Raw genomic sequence first — 24,259 nt, 5'->3', positions numbered from 1 at the left:
GCCATCTTGTGTGACGCCGGGACCTCGTGCAGATCTGGTGCCCACATCGGGGCTTGTGATTTCTCCAGGGTGGATACGGGGCTTTCTTTTTGTTGCTTTCCATCTATTGGGAATTCATGGTTAAAAAAGTGTGGAGAAGGTGTTACATGACGGTTTCAACCTTTGTGCCTCCAAGCGACAACCGGCATTACAAAAGAACATGGTTGCTTGGTTGTTTGTATCTGTTAGCAGGCACGTCAAGTACTGTGTATAAGATATGACTTATTGAAGTATAATAAAGTGCTGCTGTGTTTATTGTCAATGTCACGAGCAGCCGATTCGACTTGACGTCACTGTACTCGGGGGTTTGAGGAAACCGTCCCCTCTTCATGAGCAGGAATTCCGAGTTGATGCAGCTTTTGTATTTTCCCTCCTGATGTTGAGGTACAAGTTTTGCTCACACACACATAAAAGTAAAAACCTCACAGTGGGGCGGCATTTCGTTACGTCCTATAGGTTCCCGGCCCCGAGTCTCAACTATCGGGGAACCTGTCCTGTGAACATTTCTAGCAGCAAAACCTCCCCAAAAATAAAGCGGATAGAGCTTCTTCTGTTCGTCTCATAATTACATTCATTTAGAAGGCGTGGAACATGTTCGTTCTGAATAATGAGATAATAAACAAAGATTGTTAGTTACTTTAAAAGAGTGTGTGTGTGTGTGTGTGTGTGTGCGCGAGTAAGGGATCTGAGAAGCACACTCCCTTTTGGGTTGTGTTTGCATCCATACACTTGGTTTGAGTTTTAAAGCATGCAGACCACATGTGAAGGAGTGGAATTGAGACACACACACACACACACACACACACAAAACAAGGAAGCTGAGCCTAGAGCCAGATGTTATTAATGCTTCTTTTTATTTTAAATGAAATCATGTGCTGTCCTCATGCTTGTACTGTGTGTGTGTGTGTGTGAATGTGTGTGTGTGTGTGTGTGAGAGAGTGAGAGATTTTCCAAACTCATCACAGTGTCATTGTATACACACGCCCATGCTCAACCACTTAATTTCACATCATGGAACTATACCGCACCTGTCAATCAAGTGAGCTCATTGGAATATTAGGCCACGCCCAGTTCCTGTTTGCGCGGTCATCTGTCGTATTTCTGTTTTTTTTTTTCCCTTTTTCATTGATGTGATTTTTATTTTGTTTGATGGTCTGCTGATTTTCTTCATGTACTCATTGGTAACAGTTTTAAGCCAAGTAGTGTGTGTGTGTGTGTGTGTGTCGACAATATTTAATTACTGTAAACTTTCCAGGGATAAACAATAGATTCTAAAGAGCAGCTGCATCTTTCATCTGGGTGTAAAAAAAAAAACACTGTACACACACACACAGACACACTGCACACACTGTACCGCACACACTCAAACACACTCAAACACACTCAAACAGAGCTGAACGCTAGAGGTGTGGGAGTACATCAGCATATACACAATGTATCACATGCACTATACTAATGTCAGAAACAGCGGTTATTTTGCTAAGCAAAAGGGGGAGGGGCTTGTGGAAGATAACAGACACAGTTAATTGACACAAAATAACCTTACGTTAGCAAGCTAATAGCGTGTCCACTTCTTTCTGGTAATTATGAACGTCTGTACTTTCTGAAAGCACTGATTTGTCCAAAGCGTGCAAAATACAGTCCACTTATTTGAGTTCTGCCAGTGCGCTAATGATGTTATAAAACACGTGATGGTAGCGTGTTTTTACTCACTAAAACAAGTCACTTAATTTACATCTCTTTTAATATTTCACTAGTTAATATCAGAAAAATGTGGTACTTTATTCTAAACAATTATTCGTTTATGTCAAAGATGATTTTTGTCATGTCCGTGGATTCATTTAGTTTATTTTGAGTTCAGTAATTTACATTTGAGAAGAACCAGACCAATTCAGTAGTTAGGATTTCAGACCTAATTCAGTAGTTTACACTTTAGACATTCAACACTTTATATTCAGACCTAGTTTAGTAGCTTATATTTTATAACTAATTCAATAGTTTGAGGCATAATTCAGTACTTTAGAATTTAGACCTACAGTAAGACCTTCATTATTTTCCTTTTTAAACGTAACTCAGTATTTTAAATTTCAGACGTAATACAATAGAGTACTTTTTAAAGATATATAAATAATTTAGAAATAATTCCGTTTTTTATATTCCAAACTGTATACAGCACTTTACATTTTAGAACTAATTCAGTAGCTTACAATTTTAGCCATAACTTAGTAGTTCGCCTTTCAGTAATTCACTAAACTATACGTAAGACCAATTCAGTCCTTTACATTTTGAATCAACGTTGGTTAATTACATTTAAGATGCAATGCAACCGAAAGATCAACAACAATTATCTTATTTAAGATTTCCTTAGGTAGGTTGTAGTTTAGACTTATTTCAATACTTTATATTTTAGGCCTAATTCAGTAGTTTTCATTTTAGCCATGGTTTATTAGTTTGCATTTCAATAAAATACAGTTTAGACCAAATTCTGTCCTGTACATTTCGGATTTACTTTGGTAGCTTACAATTTATACAAATTTCAATAGAATATATTTTAACTTCATTCGGTAGGTGAAATTTCTGACCTAATTCAGTAGTTTAAATATTAAATCTAGTTTAGTGGCTTGCATTGTACAGGGTGGGCCATTTATATAGATCCACCTTAATAAAATGGGAATGGTTGGTGATATTAACTTCCTGTTTGTGGCACATTAGGATATGTGATGGGGAAAACTTTTCAAGATGGGTGGTGACCATGGTGGCCATTTTGAAGTCGGCCATTTTGGATCCAACTTTTGTTTTTTCAATAGGAAGAGGGTCATGTGACACATCAAACTTATTGGGAATTTCACGAGAAAAACAATGGTGTGCTTGGTTTTAACATAACTTTATTCATTCATGAGTTATTTACAAGTTTCTGACCACTTATAAAGCAGTTATTAGCAGTTTGCTAACTGTAGCATGGGAGATGGGTGGTCTCGAAGGGTGTCTTGCATTGAAATCTGCTGCAATGACCCGGTTACTGCGTTCACCAGATATCAACACACAATTTCTATCCGCTTCTCACGTGTCATTAGTATGTAAACTGCTAATAACTGCTTTATAAGTGGTCAGAAACTTGTAAAATAATAAAGTTATGTTAAAACCAACCACACCATTGTTTTTCTTGTGAAATTCCCAATAAGTTTGATGTGTCACATGACCCTCTTCCTATTGAAAAAAAACCTTAAGTTGGATCCAAAATGGCCGACTTCAAAATGGCCACCCATCTTGAAAAGTTTTCCCCCTCACATATACTAATGTGCCACAAACAGGAAGTTAATATCACCAACCATTCCCATTTTATTAAGGTGTATCCATATAAATGGCCCACCCTGTAGATATAATCCAGGAGTTTACAGTGTCAATGCAATTTAATAAATATTCTTAATTTACATTTTAAATTTAATTAAGTACTTTTTGCATTTTAGGTGTAAATTCAGTAATATATTTATATACCAAATGTATTACTTTTTTCAGATCTAGTGCATCAGCTTAGTCTATTTCTAGGAGTTTGTGTGTTTTTACAGCTCAGGACTGAGGGATTTTAATATAACACAGCGCACAAATAACTATTGTAATTCCACACAGGACCACCAGGGGTACTATGGAGTAGAGGCCATCAGCAGAATGCTTAGAACGAGCCAGGTATGACACACACACATACCACACACACAGAAATAAGCAATCACAAATTGTCATAATTTAGCTTCTTGGTTATAGTAAAAGCAACAACAAGGCTACATGGAATAATTAGTTATTAAAAATACAAAGAATCAAATCAGATGACATATGAAAGCACATTCAAATCACCCTCTCAATCACCCATTCAAACCACTCATGGCAGCAGAAGTATCTTTGCTTCACTGATCTTGTGTGGCAATGTGAATGGCTTGTTAGAATTTGTCAGTTTTTGCTCGAAAAACAGATAGATGTGTGTCATCCCTCCATCCATCCCTTCATTTAGAAACCTTTGTCGTCCATCCACCAGGGACCGTGGAGGCCAATGTTAACTATTGTATTTATTCTCATTTTTACGACCATCAACATTCACACACTACAGGCAAATTGGGGATGCCAAATTTTGGACTATGGGAGGAAACCAGAGTACCAGTAGAAAAACCCACCAAAGTTCAGGCACTCAGACCCAAGGCGGGAATCGAACCCGGGCCCTGGAGGTGCGAGGCCACAGTGATAACCACTAAGCCCTCTATGCCACCCTAAGTGTCATTTACTGTTATATCAATGATTTAACAGTAAACTGATGACAGGATGATGGGCACCCAATATTCACCCATGACCAAGGTGATGTAAGGACAGCCCGTCCGCTTTGATCCCTCAGGAAAGCCAAAAGTAAATGCTGGCCTTGGTAGAAAGGCACCAGAACACTCAGTGAATTACAGGCTGCTGCACACAGGGCCCATCAGGCAAAACTCCCCAGATCACAATTCGATCGAGCACTATAGAATACACAGGGCAAACAAGTCCGATCCACAGAGTCGGCTCCGTCGCCAATGTCCTGGTCCCAGACACTACAGCACACCCATGTCACAAGGTACAAGAGACACGACTGAGTCGTCACTATCCGCTGTGAACAAAGAAGAAAGCAACTAACAAGCAATTCATCAGCAGCATTCGTCATCCATGCACCAATTCAAATTTAATGTAACACAAAAATATTTACACTATATATGTTGCTGCAGAAATAAACCCAGTGCTGCCCTTTGTCCATCGTTAGCACGTTGTGCGCGGCATCAGATGAGTTATGTGACGTGTATGTTAGTTAAACCCAGCACAGAGGCAGCCTGGCCTGTTTTAGCTCGAGTGCGTGGAAACTCTGAATTAAAGACAGAAACAGGAAGCTGAGGCTGCAATAGACGGCCTGCAGCCGAGAAACGGAAGTGGAGAGAGTGAAAGAAAGAAAGAGAGACAGAGAGAAAGACAGAACCACACCAATACACTGGGTTGTCTGTGCCGGAGTACGATCATGGTGAGTCCATTCAGCTGTTTCGTTTACTTTTATTTCTCGAAATCAGCCTTGAATTATCACACACACTCTTGTCACGTTGCCACTCGGCTAACAGGAAGTTAGCCCTCTTCACGTCTAGCATGAGCCTAGAATGAGTTGAGCATTATGGGAAGAAAGATGCCTGGAATTTACCCGTTCTATCTAGCTCAGTTTGGTTTGTTGAAAGGTGGGGAGGCTGGTCTCAGCATGCAGCAGCTAAGTAGCTAACACATGCTAATATTAAGCTGCGGCGTTTATTGCTTATTTTGCTGATGTCATTCAGACGCATGGTTTTTTTTTTTCTTACTGTGATTCAGTTCGAACCCACACACTTGTGTGTGTACACATTTAGTGCGGTCTAACGTGTCTAGATCGACGTTAACACATTTACATGTCTTAGAAAGCTAGCTCATTAAAAATAAATAGCGTGAAAACACTGTGCTAACCTTTTCTCAGGGTTTGCTTAGCCATGACAGCTGAGGAATAACATGTGTAGCTATAGTTTTAGCTAACGTAAATAATTGAAGATTTGTGACTGGTGAAAGAGACCCACATACATTTCTCAGTTTCTTGCTAATCAGTTGTTCAGAAATTCTTAAAACGTTGGTTGTTTCTTGCTAGCTGGTGTCAGCTAGCTATGTTTAGCCAGAGTCCCAGGACTGCTAGAGAGCCTCTCTAACGTCTCAGCTGTGTGTTGCGACCGGATTCTGCTCCAATTCAAAGTGTCTGGTGAACGAAATTCGTGTCAGTCCGCGCCTCATTACCATAAACCTCCTTTAAATAGTAATTAAACGTTCATTAAAACCCAACAGCAGCGGATTAGAGCTGCTCTAAGTCATTGTGTGAGAGGAGAGCTCGAGGGATTGTGGCTAATGAAGTAATATATATACATAAATATGAGGTAAATATGTAGTGTGTGTGTGTGTGTGTGTGTGTGTGTCTTGGGGTGTACCATAGTACTAGAACTTTATCGCCAGATACAAGGATTTACCCAAAAACAAACTTAATTAAAGTCCTATGTTTAATTTATGATGTTACTACATGATATTAATACGTAATTATTACTGCTACTCAGTTACATTATTACGAGGGGTGTTCAAGTCAAACCGGGACTGAAGACAAAACTCATTCTCATTCTCCAGCAGGAATTCGGCTGGGGGGTTATTGCCACATCCCCAGTACAGTCCTGACTTGTGGTCGAAAAAAAGTCATTAAAGGAGTTCCTGGGAGGCCGGCGTTTTAGTTGTCAGTTAGATCATGAGTCCGGCATACTGAGAAAACCTTCTACCTTGATGGTATCTGAGCACTTTGGTTTTCCAATCTCGTGACTTCTCATCATATTGTGTGTGTGTGTGTGTGTGCGTATGGAAATGCTCATACTTTCATTATTAAACATAGCTCCGTTGATCAGGTTGATTTTTCTTTTTTACCATGTGACTTCACCAGTGTTTAAGTCATCTCCGTTCATGATTTCTTTCCGACCACATTTCTTCCATGAAGTTGATGGCTTTGGTAATGTGTCGACGGGCTCTTAACCCAGTTCCAGCCATGTCAAATCTCCTTTGCTTGATGCAGCCCAATAATTTGCCCCCTTATGAAATGTTGACGTTTTTATTTATTTTTATTCGGTCGGGCTGCGTATTGAGAATAACGGTTTTGTGCTGTATGTTCTTTACACTTAAAACTACAGTTAAAGCAGTAATGAAGTTGTTCAGTGTGTGTGTATTCTGTATTGTAGTTTGACTTTATGTTAAATTGGTACTGTAGCTTTAAGCTTCTCTTACGCGTGAGTTACATTCCTCTCGTGGTCGTAGCGCAACATGATTCGAACGGTGACTTTTTCTATTTCTGTAAACATGGAAATTAGTGGAACAAGCTTTACCGGCACTGTGTGTATATGTAAGGTCTGTCAGCAATGCAGTGCCACCTGTGTGTGTGTGTGTGTGTGTGTGTGTGTTTTCTCTGTTTTGACTAATGACACTGCAGCCAACCATCAAGTCTACTCTTTTGTTTATTATATTTTCCTGTGTGTGTGTGAGATCAGTAGTACTATCCATTAGTTACACACACACACACACACACACACACACACACATGCACACACAGCTGTAAGCCCCTCTGTATCCTCTCTGGCCCGGACTGCGAGGGTTTTTACGGCCATGTGCACTCGCCTGCGGACACACTCGCGCACCGGGAGCTCGGACGCTAATGTTTTATGTTTATTTTAAAGCTCGGGTTCTGCTATAAAAGCGTATCATTAAAGACTTAACACGCTCCGGCACGCTAACACAGCTGGCAGGCTGCAGATGCCTGGAGCTGGCTAATTAGCGCCACCGTACTACGTGTCGCCTGCTAGTTTTCGTTCTTGATTTGCAGCGTCGGCATCTTTTACACGCTCTCAACCTTTGAAGGTAGGGATCGTTCATAGCGATGGCCGTTTAAACACCGCCGCGATCACGCCAGCCACCTGCCAATTATCGGGTTTACGATATAACTCGAACAAGGATGTTAACGTTCCTGCAGTTTTATCCTGGATAATCACTGCGTTTCACTTCTTATTCCTCATATTCTTTCAACAAAAATTGTTAATCAGACATTATATACTAATAAAGTCTTTAGCACAAGGGCTCGATAACGAAGCATTTGATTGGTCAAAAGGTTTGTTTCAAAGGTTTTCTTTTTGCACCTACAGTAACTAACAATAACCTTAGTTACAAAAAACTTTTATTTGTTAAAGCAATCTAGAAGCTAGTAGTAGGAGTCGCAGTAGTGAAAGAGCAGCTGCAATAGTAGCAGTAGTGGGAGGTGTAGTAGCAGTAGGAGAAGCAGTAGAACAGTACGTTAAACACATTACATTTGCAATGACGTTTCTTTGTATTAATCATAAAGCTTATTGCTCTTATCCCTGTATATCTACAGGTCATGTCGTACATACAGCAGCGTGCGTGAGACGTGTTTACGCAGACGTGTGTCACGTTTCACTTCTAGCTAAGATACAACCTCATTAAACACCATTCAGCAGTTATTGTGTGTACACACTCCACACGCAAATCACTGCTGATTGATTCGGATGTTTCTCAGGGTTTCATATTAGTGTGTGTGTGTGTGTCTGTGTGCGTGTATGTGTGCGTGTGTGTGTATATATATATATATATATATATATATATATATATATTTATATATAATGTGTGTGTGTGTGTGTGTATATGTATGTATGTATGTATGTGTGTGTGTGTGTGTGTGTGTGGTTAATATTTGTGGTTTTCTGCACTACATTCTTAGAGACTTGAAAGTGCCAGCACACAGCAAAAGATGAATGAAGCTCCTACGTCAACATTTACTACACCGCAGCGAAGGGGGCGTGGCCTGTGTGTCTTACACTCTCAGTGAGGGAGGTGAAAGGGGGTGTGACCTGTGTGTCTTATATTTTTAGTGAGTAAAGTGATGGAGGCGTGGCCTTGTGTGTCTTACACTCTCAGTGAATATAGTTAAGGAGGTGTGGTCTTATGTCTCACACTTTTAGTGAGTAAAGTGAAGGGGGCGTGACCTGTGTGTCTCAGACTCCCTAATAAATAAAGTGAAGGAGGCGTGGCCTGTGTGTCTCAGACTCCTTAATGAATAAAGTGAAGGAGGCGTGGCCTGTGTGTCTTACACTCTCAATTAATAAAGTGAAGGAGGCGTGGCCTGTGTGTCTTACAGTATCAATTAATAAAGTGAAGGAGGCGTGGCCTTGTGTGTCTTACAGTATCAATTAATAAAGTGAAGGAGGCGTGGCCTGTGTGTCTTACAGTATCAATTAATAAAGTAAAGGAGGCGTGGCCTGTGTGTCTTACAGTATCAATTAATAAAGTGAAGGAGGCGTGGCCTGTGTGTCTTACACCCTCAATTAATAAAGTGAAGGAGGCGTGGCCTTGTGTGTCTTACACTCTCAATTAATAAAGTGAAGGAGGCGTGGCCTGTGTGTCTTACAGTATCAATTAATAAAGTAAAGGAGGCGTGGCCTGTGTGTCTTACAGTATCAATTAATAAAGTGAAGGAGGCGTGGCCTGTGTGTCTTACACCCTCAATTAATAAAGTGAAGGAGGCGTGGCCTTGTGTGTCTTACACTCTCAATTAATAAAGTGAAGGAGGCGTGGCCTGTGTGTCTTACACCCTCAATTAATAAAGTGAAGGAGGCGTGGCCTTGTGTGTCTTACACTCTCAATTAATAAAGTGAAGGAGGCGTGGCCTGTGTGTCTTACAGTATCAATTAATAAAGTGAAGGAGGCGTGGCCTGTGTGTCTTACAGTATCAATTAATAAAGTGAAGGAGGCGTGGCCTTGTGTGTCTTTTACTCTCAATTAATAAATTGAAGGGGGCGTGGCCTTGTGTGTCTTTCACTCTCAATTAATAAATTGAAGGGGGCGTGGCCTTGTGTGTCTTACACTCTTAATTAATAAAGTGAAGGGGGCGTGGTCTTGTGTGTCTTACACTCTCAATTAATAAAGTGAAGGAGGCGTGGCCTGTGTGTCTTACAGTGTCAATTAATAAAGTGAAGGAAGCGTGGCCTGTGTGTCTTACAGTGTCAATTAATAAAGTGAAGTGGGCGTGGCCTGTGTGTCTTACAGTCTTAATGAATAAAGTAAAGTGGGCGTGACCGTTACACAACTAATAGCAGGCAGTGTTCCTGGTGATTAAGTGTAATTTAACAAATGACGCGACTGTACTGCAGCGTAAGCTACAGCGTTCTCTCTGTAACAAAGGTTAATAAAGGTCATCCCTGCAAACGGGAGAGTCCCTCTTTAAAATAACACACACACACACACACACCTCACACACGCCTCGTCATTCTGAGAGTACCTCACACACGCGCGCAGTTCTGAGTATTGGGTGCACACTTGCACGAAACGCGATTGTTATCACGTGATGAGACTCGTGTGAAAGCTCTTTCTCTCTCTGTTTGAAGTTCAGCGTCTAAGCTGCACATGATGAAAAGATACACCAAGTTACAGGAGACGTGTACATTCCGGCAGGTGGACAGCTGCGAGTCTCTGAAGGGGGGTGTGGCTGGTGTGAAGGAGGCGGAGTGTAACGGTGAGAACGAGAACGGAGTTTCCAGAGGCGCTCTGCAGGGGCACGACTCTTCCTCCGACTCCTCGCAGCAGAACGGCTCGGACAAGGCCGATCGGGAGGAAAGCTCCGCCCCCTCCACGCCGCGGAAGAAACGTGGGCGACGGAAACTCGAGCACCCCGAGAAACGTGAGTCACGACTCTTTCATTCCGTCTGTTGGCTTTGTTCTTGTCGGCATCTTTCCAGGGTGACCGATGGAGGGGGACGTGTGTGAGCCGAGCTGCTCTGAGCTTTAATAACCTCATCCTGTCTCCGTCTCCTTACTAACTACAACATGTGTGTCCTGTGTCTGTCTTTCTGTCCCTCTCTCTATATCTGTCAATAACAAATTATACATCTGGGATTCGTTTGCATCTATGATTGCTGCTCCCTCTGTCCCTCTATAAGTGTCTATCTATATATATTGGTCTCTGTCTCTCTATAACTGTCTCTTTCTCTCTGTCCCGCTCATTATATCCATCTCTATGTGTGTGTCTCTCTCTCTATATACCCTATCTCTCTATCTATATCAATTTCTTTTTGTGTTTCTCTCTTATCCATCTCTCTATCTAACTTCCTCTCTATATCGCTATGTGTCTATCTAGTCCCTCTTTCTATGTGTCTCTCTTTCTCTGTCTGTCCCTCTTTGTCCCAGGTCCTTTTTCTATATGTGTCTTTCTCTGACCCTTGCTCTGTTTCCCTTTCTCTCTATTCCTGTATCTATTCTCTATTTCTCTATATCCGTCTCTATCTTTCTCTCTTCCTCTTTCTGTATCTCTCGATATTTCTCTCTGTGAAGCTTTTTTTTCCTCTCTTTGATTAGCGGTCTCTCTTGTATCTTGTTCTCTTTCTATATTGTTTATCTCTCTCTCTCTCTCTCTCTCTCTCTCAGATGTGGAGGAAGATGGCAGCAGCAGTGACACCAGTAGAGGAGAGGTAAGAACTCTTTACCTTCCTGACACACTTACGCATCACATTTACACCCAGTGTCACCACTTTTAGTTTCTCACTCTGTGTGTGTTTTTGTGTGTGTAGGGCGACAGTGGACGTGTGCGGACTCGTGAGGGTAGAGACATCAGCCTCCGGCGCAGACCCGTGCCCCGGATCACTTATCAGGCCGGAGACCCGTTTCATATGAGCAAGAGAGAGACAGAGGAGCTGATCGCCCGCTTTAAAAGAGAGGAGGTGAGAGAGACAGGGGGAGAGAGAGATGGAGCGAGACAGGGACGGAGGGAAAGACGTGGAGAGAGAGAGACCGGGAGAGACAGAGACGGGGAGAGACAGGGAAAAAGAGAAAGATGGGGAGAGAGAGAGAGAGAGATGGGGAGAGACAGGGAGAGAGAGACGGGGAGAGAGAGACGGGGAGAGACAGAGACGAGGAGAGACAGGGGGAGAGACAGGGAGAGGGACGGGGAGGGAGCATTAATTGTCCCTGAGTGTGTGATGTGTACAGGTGGAGACTTATAGAGTTAAACCAACGGAAGGAATAAAAGTGTGTGTGTGTGTGTGTGTGTGTGGAAAGTGCACCTCAGTGGAAAGTCAGTTGATACAGTATAGAGCATTCTGCTCAGGCCCTGTTTCCTGTGTGTGGGGTGTGTGTGTGTGTGTGTGTGTGGGGGGGGGGGGGGGGGGGGTGTGTGTGTGTGTGTGTGTGTGTGTGTATGTATGAGTATGTGTGTGTGTGTGTGTGTGTGTGTGCAGGTGTGTGTATGTGCGGATGTGTGTGTGTGTGTGTGTGTGTGTGTGTGTGTGCTTGTGTATGTGTGTGTGTGCGTGTGTGTGTGTGTGCGGGTGTGTGTATGTGGATGCGTGCGATGTGTGTGTGTGTGTGTGTGTGCGTGCGGGTGTGTGTATGTTTAATTCTCTGATCTGTATAAGATCTAATACACTCTTTTACCAACACAGCGTCAGAAATATACACCTGCAGCTGACTTCTTGAAGGACACGCCCCCTTTCCTGTGCCTGACACACACACAGAGGACCCGCCCCCTTTCCTGTGCCTAACACACACAGAGGACACGCCCCCTTTACTGTGTCTAACACACACAGAGGACACGCCCCCTTTACTGTGTCTGACACACACACCAAGGACACGCCCCTTTACTGTGTCTGACAGGCACAGAGGACACGCCCCCTTTACTGTGCCTGACACACACAGAGGACATGCCCCCTTCACTGTGCCTAACACACACAGAGGACACGCCCCCTTTACTGTGTCTAACACACACAGAGGACACGCCCCCTTTACTGTGTCTAACACACACAGAGGACACTCCCCCTTCACTGTGCCTAACACACACAGAGGACACGCCCCCTTTACCGTGTCTAACACACACAGAGGACACGCTTCCTTTACTGTGTCTAACACACACAGAGGACACGCCCCTATACTGTGTCTAACACACACAGAGGACACGCCCCCTTTACTGTGTCTAACACACAGAGGACACGCCCCCTTTACTGTGTCTAACACACACAGAGGACACGCCCCCTTCACTGTGCCTGACACACACAGAGGACACGCCCCCTTCACTGTGCCTAACACACACAGAGGACACGCCCCCTTTACTGTGTCTAACACACACAGAGGACACGCCCCTTTACTGTGTCTAACACACACAGAGGACACGCCCCCTTCACTATGCCTAACACACACAGAGGACACGCCCCCTTCACTATGCCTAACACACACAGAGGACACGCCCCCTATACTGTGTCTAACACACACAGAGGACACGCCCCCTTTACTGTGTCTAACACACACAGAGGACACGCCCCCTTTACTGTGTCTAACACACACAGAGGACACGCCCCCTTTACTGTGTCTAACACACACAGAGGACACGCCCCCTTTACTGTGTCTAACACACACAGAGGACATGCCCCCTTTACTGTGCCTGACACACACAGAGGACACGCCCCCTTCACTGTGCCTAACACACACAGAGGACACGCCCCCTTTACTGTGCCTAACACACACAGAGGACACGCCCCCTTTACTGTGTCTAACACACACAGAGGACACGCCCCCTTTACTGTGTCTAACACACACAGAGGACACGCCCCCTATACTGTGTCTAACACACACAGAGGACACGCCCCCTTTACTGTGTCTAACACACACAGAGGACACGCCCCCTTTACTGTGTCTAACACACACAGAGGACACGCCCCCTTCACTGTGCCTGACACACACAGAGGACACGCCCCCTTTACTGTGTCTAACACACACACAGAGGACCCGCCCCCTTTACTGTGTCTGACACACACACAGAGGACACGCCCCCTTTACTGTGTCTGACACACACACAGAGGACACGCCCCCTTTACTGTGTCTAACACACACAGAGGACACGCCCCCTTTACTGTGTCTAACACACACAGAGGACACGCCCCCTTTACTGTGTCTAACACACACAGAGGACACGCCCCCTTCACTGTGCCTGACACACACAGAGGACACGCCCCCTTTACTGTGCCTAACACACACAGAGGACACGCCCCCTTTACTGTGTCTAACACACACACAGAGGACACGCCCCCTTTACTGTGTCTAACACACACACAGAGGACACGCCCCCTTTACTGTGTTTAACACACACACAGAGGACCCGCCCCCTTTACTGTGTCTGACACACACACAGAGGACACGCCCCCTTTACTGTGTCTGACACACACACAGAGGACACGCCCCCTTTACTGTGTCTGACATACACACAGAGGACACGCCCCCTTTACTGTGTCTAACACACACCAAGGACACGCCCCCTTTACTGTGTCTGTCACACACACCAAGGACACGCCCCCTTTACTGTGTCTGACACACACAGAGGACACGCCCCCTTTACTGTGTCTGACACACACACCAAGGACACGCTCCCTTTACTGTGTCTGACACACACACCAAGGACACGCCCTCTTTACTGTGTCTGACACACACACCAAGGACACGCTCCCTTTACTGTGTCTGACACACACACCAAGGACACGCCCTCTTTACTGTGTCTGACACACACACCAAGGACACGCCCTCTTTACTGTGTCTGACACATGCCCCATTACTATACCTTACATTCTCTTTCTCTCTCTCTCACACACACACACAGAGGCCACACCTCCTTCTCTAAGATCAATGGTTCTGCTGTCCTCATCTGCTGTCACATGTGTGTGTGTGTGTGGAGTTTTTTCCCTGTTAGATGTAATTTTAATAAAATAGTAGTTTCACCAGGAGTGTGTGAGCTGAGGAGTGTGTGAGCTGAGGAGTGTGTGATCTGGGAGTGTGTGATCTCTGGAGTGTGTGAGCTGGGAGTGTGTGATCTGATGAGTGTGTGAGCTGGGAGTGTGTGAGCTGGGAGTGTGTGAGCTGAGGAGTGTGTGAGCTGAGGAGTGTGTGAGCTGGGAGTGTGTGAGATCCGTGCAGAGGTTTGAGTTTGACGTTTCCTAATCCACATAATAACATTCACACGTGAGTCGTTTAATCACTAGTCAGAGCTCTTTCTCTCTCTCTCCCCTCCCTCTCTCCCTCTCTCCCTCTTTCTCTCTCCCTCTCTCTTCCTCTCTCTCTCCCTCTCCTTCTCCCTCTCTCTCTCCCTCTCTTTCTCCCTCTCTCCCTCTCTCTTCCTCTCTTTCTCTCTCTTTCCCACTCTCTCTCTCCCTCTCTTTCTCTCTCCCTCTCTCTTTCCCTTTCCTCCCTCTCTCTCCCTCTCTCTCCCTCTCTTACTCTCTCTTTCCCACTCTCTCTCTCCCTCTCTTCCTCTCTCTCTCCCTCCCTCTCTCTCTCTCCCTCTCTTTCTCTCTCTCTCTCTCTCTCCCTCTCTCTTCCTCTCTATCCCTCCCTCCCTCTCTCTCTCTCTTTCTTCCCCCTTCTCTCTCTCTCTCTTCCTCTCTCTCTCTCCCTCTCTCTCTCTTTCTCTCTCCCTCTCTTCCTCTCTCTCTCTCTGAAGTGATTCGCCTACAGGGGGCAGCAGACACGCGAGCCAATAAACAACGAGCCGAGTCATTTCCCGCGACAGCAGCTCTGACAGTCGCGCAGCTTTATACGAACGCGCTTCACTTTAATACAGTAGCGTTGCCATAGTAACAGCACTTCACCGTCGCTGATTAGTTTCCTCCACGCACAGGGTCCGAGTTCCGTCTTTACACAAGTCTGTTAATCCCACCGCCGAACTTTCACATCCCTACTGCAAAGTTTTAAGGCAGCTGGGTGTGCATTTCTGTGTGTGTGTGTGTGTGTGTGTGTGTGCGCGCATGGGAAACACTCCTCCCTCTCGGATGTCGGATCATAAATCACTTCCATATTGAACTTTTCCGCATTCCTCGGCTCCTCGGTAACCGTGGCGATTGGTTATGTCGTCCCCCAGTGGACCATCACCCTGCAGTCCCCTGTTAACCCATGCACGCACACACACACACACACACACACACACACACAGATAGATTTTAAGTGTGTCTTTTATCATCATTTATTTATTCTCCGTCTTGTCCTGTTGTCCTATCACTTTTTCTCTTTTTATCTCTTTATCATGTTGTCTTTCTGTCTCTCTAGTTCCCTCTCTCTTTCTGTCTTCTCTCTCTCTCTCTCTCTCTCTCTCTCTCTCTCTCAGGTTAGCTGCAGACAGCTCCTTGGCTTCCTGCCATTATTTTACGAGCCCCCTTTGGCCAATCAGAATCCCCCCTTACAGTCACATGACCTCGTATTTCCAGACAAAGCCAGTTTTTTTTTTTCCTCCTTTTTCTTTTTTTTATTTTTGGGACCTCAAAGCTTTTCCGCAGCTCGGCCCGACGGCAGCACGCAAACACACACTCACACACTCTCTCACACTCACACACACTCACACACCCACACACACTCACTCACACACACACACACACACACACACCGCCATCTGACTGAGCCAACCGACTACGGGTATGTGCTGCGCGCGTGCGCGTGTATGAGTGTGTGTGTGTGTGTATGTGTGTGTGTGTGTGTGGAGCGAGAGAGTAGAGACAGATTGTGCTGAGTAGATGAAAATGTTCTATTTCGGTAAAGCCTTTGAATGTAGACCTTTAATCATGAGAGAGAGAGAGAGAGAGAGAGAGAGAGAGAGAGAGATTCTAGTAGAGCTTGAATGAAGTTGATTTAAACGACTAACGCTGAGCCTCAGTGCGGAAAAAGAAAAAACTAAGTTTGGACAAATTTCTAAGGAAAAAAATGTTTGAATTTAATTTCCGCATCACTTTGACACAGGAATTCCAAAGGAAGTTGATCAGGAAGTGCTGAATCGTTTTCTCTAAATTATTGTAATGTGTTTGTTCTGATACTTTACGGTTTCTATAATGATCGATAAGTATAAAAAAATAATAAATAAATAAATAAATAAATAAGATGAAAGGAGTCTCCAGTGTCAGCGTCAGGGCTTTGATCACTCTGGGGTAAAGCTGTACGTTCCTCAGCACAGGGGATTGTTTTGTCCTGTAAAGTTTGTGTGAGAGAACAAAAGCTTTGGAATGTGTGTGTGTGTGTGTGTGTGTGTGTGTGTGTGTGAGGTGACAAAATAAAGTGGGTTTCCCGAACAAATCACCCGCGTCTTTACTACAGCGCTACTACTACTCACATGAGTGGTTAGAGTAATACGAGCGGATAAGGCCGGGTGGTTGGGGAACTGTGTGACTCGGGATACTCAGGATGGTTTAATCTCTCTAACACACACACACACACACACACACACACACACACACACACACACACACACACATAGCATTGATAATGGCTTCGAGGTCACAGCGAGGACGAGGTCGAAGGTCATCTTTGCCTAGGTCATGGTCATAAAATCTACTTTGGAGAGTCGTAAGGAAAGTCAGGGAGTCAGGAGTCGTGCCAGAGAGCAGCAGCGATAAAGGTCATGGCGAGGTCAGAGCAGGACACTGGGGTGATGTGGGGTGATGGTGCGGTTCACATGACGGTACTAAAGTACATGTCATGTACTTTAGTGAGTGTAATAGAGTTATGAGTGTAATGTAGTAATTACTGTATTATAGTGATGAGTGTATTAGGGTGATTAGTGTATTATAGTGATGAGTGTATTATAGTGATGAGTGTATTATAGTGATGAGTGTATTATAGTGATGAGTGTATTAGGGTGATTAGTGTATTAGGGTGATTAGTGTATTATAGTGATTACACTCATTACTATAATACACTAATCACCCTAATACACTTATCACTATAATACACTTATCACTATAATACACTCATCACCATAATACACTAATCACCCTAATACACTTATCACTATAATACACTCATCACCATAATACACTCATCACTATAATACACTAATCACCCTAATACACTCACCACTAGATTACACTTATCACTATAATACAATAATCGCCATAATACACTTATCACTATAATACACTCATCACTATAATACACTCATCACTATAATACACTCACCACTAGATTACACTTATCACTATAATACAATAATCGCCATAATACACTTATCACTATAATACACTCATCACTATAATACACTCATTACCATAATACACTCATCACCATAATACACTCATCACTAGATTACACTCATCACTATAATACACTTATCACCATAATACACTCATCACAATAATACACTCATCACTATAATACACTAATCACCATAATACACTTATCACCATAATACACTTATCACCATAATACACTTATCACTATAATACACTTATCACTATAATACACTCATCACTATAATACACTCACCACTAGATTACACTCATCACTATAATACACTCACCACTAGATTACACTCATCACTATAATACACTCATCACCATAATACACTCATCACTATAATACACTAATCACCCTAATACACTCATCACTATAATACACTCATCACTATAATACACTTATCACTATAATACACTCACCACTAGATTACACTCATCACTATAATACAATAATCACCATAATACACTTATCACTATAATACACTCATTACCATAATACACTCATCACCATAATACACTCATCACTAGATTACACTCATCACTATAATACACTTATCACCATAATACACTTATCACAATAATACACTCATCACTATAATACACTAATCACCCAAATACACTTATCACTATAATACACTTATCACTATAATACACTCATCACTATAATACACTCATCACCATAATACACTTATCACTAGATTACACTCATCACTATAATACACTTATCACCATAATACACTCATCACAATAATACACTCATCACTATAATACACTAATCACCCTTATACACTTATCACTATAATACACTTATCACTATAATACACTCATCACTATAATACACTAATCACCCTAATACACTTATCACTATAATACACTCATCACCATAATACACTCATCACTATAATACACTAATCACCCTAATACACTTATCACTATAATACACTCATCACCATAATACACTCATCACTATAATACACTAATCACCCTAATACACTCATCACTATAATACACTCATCACCATAATACGCTCATCACTGCTCTCTGGCACGACTCCTGACTCCCTGACTTTCCTTACGACTCTCCAAAGTAGATTTTATGACCATGACCTAGGCAAAGATGACCTTCGACCTCGTCCTCGCTGTGACCTCGAAGCCATTATCAATGCTATGTGTGTGTGTGTGTGTGTGTGTGTGTGTGTGTGTGTGTGTGTTAGAGAGATTAAACCATCCTGAGTATCCCGAGTCACACAGTTCCCCAACCACCCGGCCTTATCCGCTCGTATTACTCTAACCACTCATGTGAGTAGTAGTAGCGCTGTAGTAAAGACGCGGGTGATTTGTTCGGGAAACCCACTTTATTTTGTCACTTCACACACACACACACACACACACACACACACATTCCAAAGCTTTTGTTCTCTCACACAAACTTTACAGGACAAAACAATCCCCTGTGCTGAGGAGCGTACAGCTTCACCCCAGAGTGATCAAAGCCCTGTGATCACATTATTGTGATGAGTGTAATCTAGTGGTGAGTGTATTATAGTGATGAGTGTATTATAGTGATGAGTGTATTATAGTGATGAGTGTATTAGGGTGATTAGTGTATTATAGTGATGAGTGTATTATGGTGATGAGTGTATTATAGTGATGAGTTTAATCTAGTGGTGAGTGTATTATAGTGATGAGTGTAATCTAGTGATGAGTGTATTATGGTGATGAGTGTATTATGGTAATGAGTGTATTATAGTGATGAGTGTATTATAGTGATAAGTGTATTATGGTGATAAGTGTATTATAGTGATAAGTGTATTATGGTGATTATTGTATTATAGTGATGAGTGTGATCTAGTGGTGAGTGTATTATAGTGATAAGTGTATTAGGGTGATTAGTGTATTATAGTGATGAGTGTATTATGGTGATGAGTGTAATTTAGTGGTGAGTGTATTATAGTGATAAGTGTATTATGGTGATGAGTGTATTATAGTGATAAGTGTATTATAGTGATAAGTGTATTAGGGTGATTAGTGTATTATAGTAATGAGTGTATTATTGTGATAAGTGTATTATGGTGATAAGTGTATTATAGTGATGAGTGTATTATGGTAATGAGTGTATTATAGTGATGAGTGTATTATAGTGATAAGTGTATTATGGTGATAAGTGTATTATAGTGATAAGTGTATTATGGTGATTATTGTATTATAGTGATGAGTGTGATCTAGTGGTGAGTGTATTATAGTGATGAGTGTATTATAGTGATAAGTGCATTATGGTGATTATTGTATTATAGTGATGAGTGTAATCTAGTGGTGAGTGTATTATAGTGATAAGTGTATTATAGTGATAAGTGTATTATAGTGATAAGTGTATTATGGTGATAAGTGTATTATGGTGATTATTGTATTATAGTGATGAGTGTAATCTAGTGGTGAGTGTATTATAGTGATGAGTGTATTATAGTGATGAGTGTATTATAGTAATAAGTGTATTATAGTGATAAGTGTATTATGGTGATAAGTGTATTATAGTGATGAGTGTATTAGGGTGATTAGTGTATTATGGTGATGAGTGTATTATAGTGATGAGTGTAATCTAGTGGTGAGTGTATTATAGTGATGAGTGTAATCTAGTGGTGAGTGTATTATAGTGATGAGTGTATTATAGTGATGAGTGTATTATAGTGATAAGTGTATTATGGTGATAAGTGTATTATGGTGATTAGTGTATTATAGTGATGAGTGTAATCTAGTGATGAGTGTATTATAGTGATAAGTGTATTATGGTGATTAGTGTATTATAGTGATGAGTGTATTATTGTGATGAGTGTATTATGGTGATGAGTGTATTATAGTGATGAGTGTAATCTAGTGATGAGTGTATTATGGTGATGAGTGTATTATGGTAATGAGTGTATTATAGTGATGAGTGTATTATAGTGATAAGTGTATTATGGCGATTATTGTATTATAGTGATAAGTGTAATCTAGTGGTGAGTGTATTATAGTGATGAGTGTATTATAGTGATGAGTGTATTATAGTGATAAGTGTATTAAGGTGATTAGTGTATTATAGTGATGAGTGTATTATGGTGATGAGTGTATTATAGTGATAAGTGTATTAGGGTGATTAGTGTATTATGGTGATGAGTGTATTATAGTGATAAGTGTATTATAGTGATAAGTGTATTAGGGTGATTAGTGTATTATAGTAATGAGTGTATTATTGTGATGAGTGTATTATGGTGATAAGTGTATTATAGTGATGAGTGTATTATGGTAATAAGTGTACTATAGTGATAAGTGTATTATGGTGATTATTGTATTATGGTGATGAGTGTAATCTAGTGGTGAGTGTATTATAGTGATGAGTGTATTATAGTGATGAGTGTATTATGGTGATGAGTGTATTATAGTGATAAGTGTATTATAGTGATAAGTGTATTATAGTGATAAGTGTATTATGGTGATTATTGTATTATAGTGATGAGTGTAATCTAGTGGTGAGTGTATTATAGTGATGAGTGTAATCTAGTGGTGAGTGTATTATAGTGATGAGTGTATTATAGTGATAAGTGTATTATGGTGATAAGTGTATTATGGTGATTAGTGTAATCTAGTGATGAGTGTAATCTAGTGATAAGTGTATTATAGTGATAAGTGTATTATAGTGATGAGTGTATTATAGTGATAAGTGTATTATAGTGATAAGTGTATTATAGTGATAAGTGTATTATGGTGATTATTGTATTATAGTGATGAGTGTAATCTAGTGGTGAGTGTATTATAGTGATGAGTGTATTATAGTGATGAGTGTATTATAGTGATAAGTGTATTATGGTGATAAGTGTATTATGGTGATTAGTGTATTATAGTGATGAGTGTAATCTAGTGATGAGTGTATTATAGTGATAAGTGTATTATAGTGATAAGTGTATTATGGTGATTAGTGTATTATAGTGATGAGTGTATTATTGTGATGAGTGTATTATGGTGATAAGTGTATTATAGTGATGAGTGTAATCTAGTGATGAGTGTATTATGGTAATGAGTGTATTATAGTGATAAGTGTATTATAGTGATAAGTGTATTATGGTGATTATTGTATTATAGTGATGAGTGTAATCTAGTGGTGAGTGTATTATAGTGATGAGTGTATTATAGTGATGAGTGTATTATAGTGATAAGTGTATTATGGTGATAAGTGTATTATGGTGATTAGTGTATTATAGTGATGAGTGTAATCTAGTGATGAGTGTATTATAGTGATAAGTGTATTATAGTGATGAGTGTATTATAGTGATAAGTGTATTATAGTGATGAGTGTATTATAGTGATAAGTGTATTATAGTGATAAGTGTATTATAGTGATAAGCGTATTATGGTGATTATTGTATTACAGTGATGAGTGTAATCTAGTGGTGAGTGTATTATAGTGATGAGTTTATTATAGTGATGAGTGTATTATAGTGATGAGTGTATTATAGTAATGAGTGTATTATAGTGATAAGTGTATTATGGTGATAAGTGTATTATGGTGATTAGTGTATTATAGTGATGAGTGTAATCTAGTGATGAGTGTATTATTGTGATGAGTGTATTATGGTGATAAGTGTATTATAGTGATGAGTGTAATCTAGTGATGAGTGTATTATGGTGATGAGTGTATTATGGTAATGAGTGTATTATAGTAATGAGTGTATTATAGTGATAAGTGTATTATGGTGATAAGTGTATTATAGTGATAAGTGTATTATGGTGATTATTGTATTATAGTGATGAGTGTGATCTAGTGGTGAGTGTATTATAGTGATAAGTGTATTAGGGTGATTAGTGTATTATAGTGATGAGTGTATTATGGTGATGAGTGTAATTTAGTGGTGAGTGTATTATAGTGATAAGTGTATTATGGTGATGAGTGTATTATAGTGATAAGTGTATTATAGTGATAAGTGTATTAGGGTGATTAGTGTATTATAGTAATGAGTGTATTATTGTGATAAGTGTATTATGGTGATAAGTGTATTATAGTGATGAGTGTATTATGGTAATGAGTGTATTATAGTGATGAGTGTATTATAGTGATAAGTGTATTATGGTGATAAGTGTATTATAGTGATAAGTGTATTATGGTGATTATTGTATTATAGTGATGAGTGTGATCTAGTGGTGAGTGTATTATAGTGATGAGTGTATTATAGTGATAAGTGCATTATGGTGATTATTGTATTATGGTGATGAGTGTAATCTAGTGGTGAGTGTATTATAGTGATAAGTGTATTATAGTGATAAGTGTATTATAGTGATAAGTGTATTATGGTGATAAGTGTATTATGGTGATTATTGTATTATAGTGATGAGTGTAATCTAGTGGTGAGTGTATTATAGTGATGAGTGTATTATAGTGATGAGTGTATTATAGTAATGAGTGTATTATAGTGATAAGTGTATTATGGTGATAAGTGTATTATAGTGATAAGTGTATTAGGGTGATTAGTGTATTATGGTGATGAGTGTATTATAGTGATGAGTGTAATCTAGTGGTGAGTGTATTATAGTGATGAGTGTAATCTAGTGGTGAGTGTATTATAGTGATGAGTGTATTATAGTGATGAGTGTATTATAGTGATAAGTGTATTATGGTGATAAGTGTATTATGGTGATTAGTGTATTATAGTGATGAGTGTAATCTAGTGATGAGTGTATTATAGTGATAAGTGTATTATGGTGATTAGTGTATTATAGTGATGAGTGTATTATTGTGATGAGTGTATTATGGTGATGAGTGTATTATAGTGATGAGTGTAATCTAGTGATGAGTGTATTATGGTGATGAGTGTATTATGGTAATGAGTGTATTATAGTGATGAGTGTATTATAGTGATGAGTGTATTATGGCGATTATTGTATTATAGTGATAAGTGTAATCTAGTGGTGAGTGTATTATAGTGATGAGTGTATTATAGTGATGAGTGTATTATAGTGATAAGTGTATTAAGGTGATTAGTGTATTATAGTGATGAGTGTATTATGGTGATGAGTGTATTATAGTGATAAGTGTATTAGGGTGATTAGTGTATTATGGTGATGAGTGTATTATAGTGATAAGTGTATTATAGTGATAAGTGTATTAGGGTGATTAGTGTATTATAGTAATGAGTGTATTATTGTGATGAGTGTATTATGGTGATAAGTGTATTATAGTGATGAGTGTATTATGGTAATGAGTGTACTATAGTGATAAGTGTATTATGGTGATTATTGTATTATGGTGATGAGTGTAATCTAGTGGTGAGTGTATTATAGTGATGAGTGTATTATAGTGATGAGTGTATTATGGTGATGAGTGTATTATAGTGATAAGTGTATTATAGTGATAAGTGTATTATAGTGATAAGTGTATTATGGTGATTATTGTATTATAGTGATGAGTGTAATCTAGTGGTGAGTGTATTATAGTGATGAGTGTAATCTAGTGGTGAGTGTATTATAGTGATGAGTGTATTATAGTGATAAGTGTATTATGGTGATAAGTGTATTATGGTGATTAGTGTAATCTAGTGATGAGTGTAATCTAGTGATAAGTGTATT

The 24,259-nt window shown here is 40.6% G+C and overlaps 1 protein-coding gene across 5 annotated transcripts in view; it reads left to right on the top strand.

Moving 5' to 3' along the window:
• Nucleotides 1-24,259, top strand: part of dnmt3aa (DNA (cytosine-5-)-methyltransferase 3 alpha a) — a 71,627-nt gene that overhangs the window by 23,355 nt on the left and 24,013 nt on the right. The window contains exons 4-7 of one of the 5 annotated variants that reach the window (XM_053482073.1): nt 3,667-3,723; nt 10,096-10,321; nt 11,065-11,108; nt 11,208-11,357. In XM_053482073.1, coding sequence (XP_053338048.1) covers nt 3,667-3,723; nt 10,096-10,321; nt 11,065-11,108; nt 11,208-11,357 — 477 coding nt within the window. Of the gene's footprint in view, nt 1-3,666; nt 3,724-4,913; nt 5,066-10,028; nt 10,322-11,064; nt 11,109-11,207; nt 11,358-15,955; nt 16,081-24,259 lie in introns of those variants that run through there. The other 4 variants (XM_053482100.1, XM_053482092.1, XM_053482083.1 and 1 more) reach the window with 4 other exon arrangements.

This window comes from Clarias gariepinus, chromosome 2 (assembly GCF_024256425.1).
Source record: "Clarias gariepinus isolate MV-2021 ecotype Netherlands chromosome 2, CGAR_prim_01v2, whole genome shotgun sequence".
NCBI lineage: Eukaryota > Metazoa > Chordata > Actinopteri > Siluriformes > Clariidae > Clarias > Clarias gariepinus.
The sequence above is the reverse complement of the archived record's forward strand: the minus strand, read 5'-3'. Positions and strand labels throughout refer to the sequence as shown.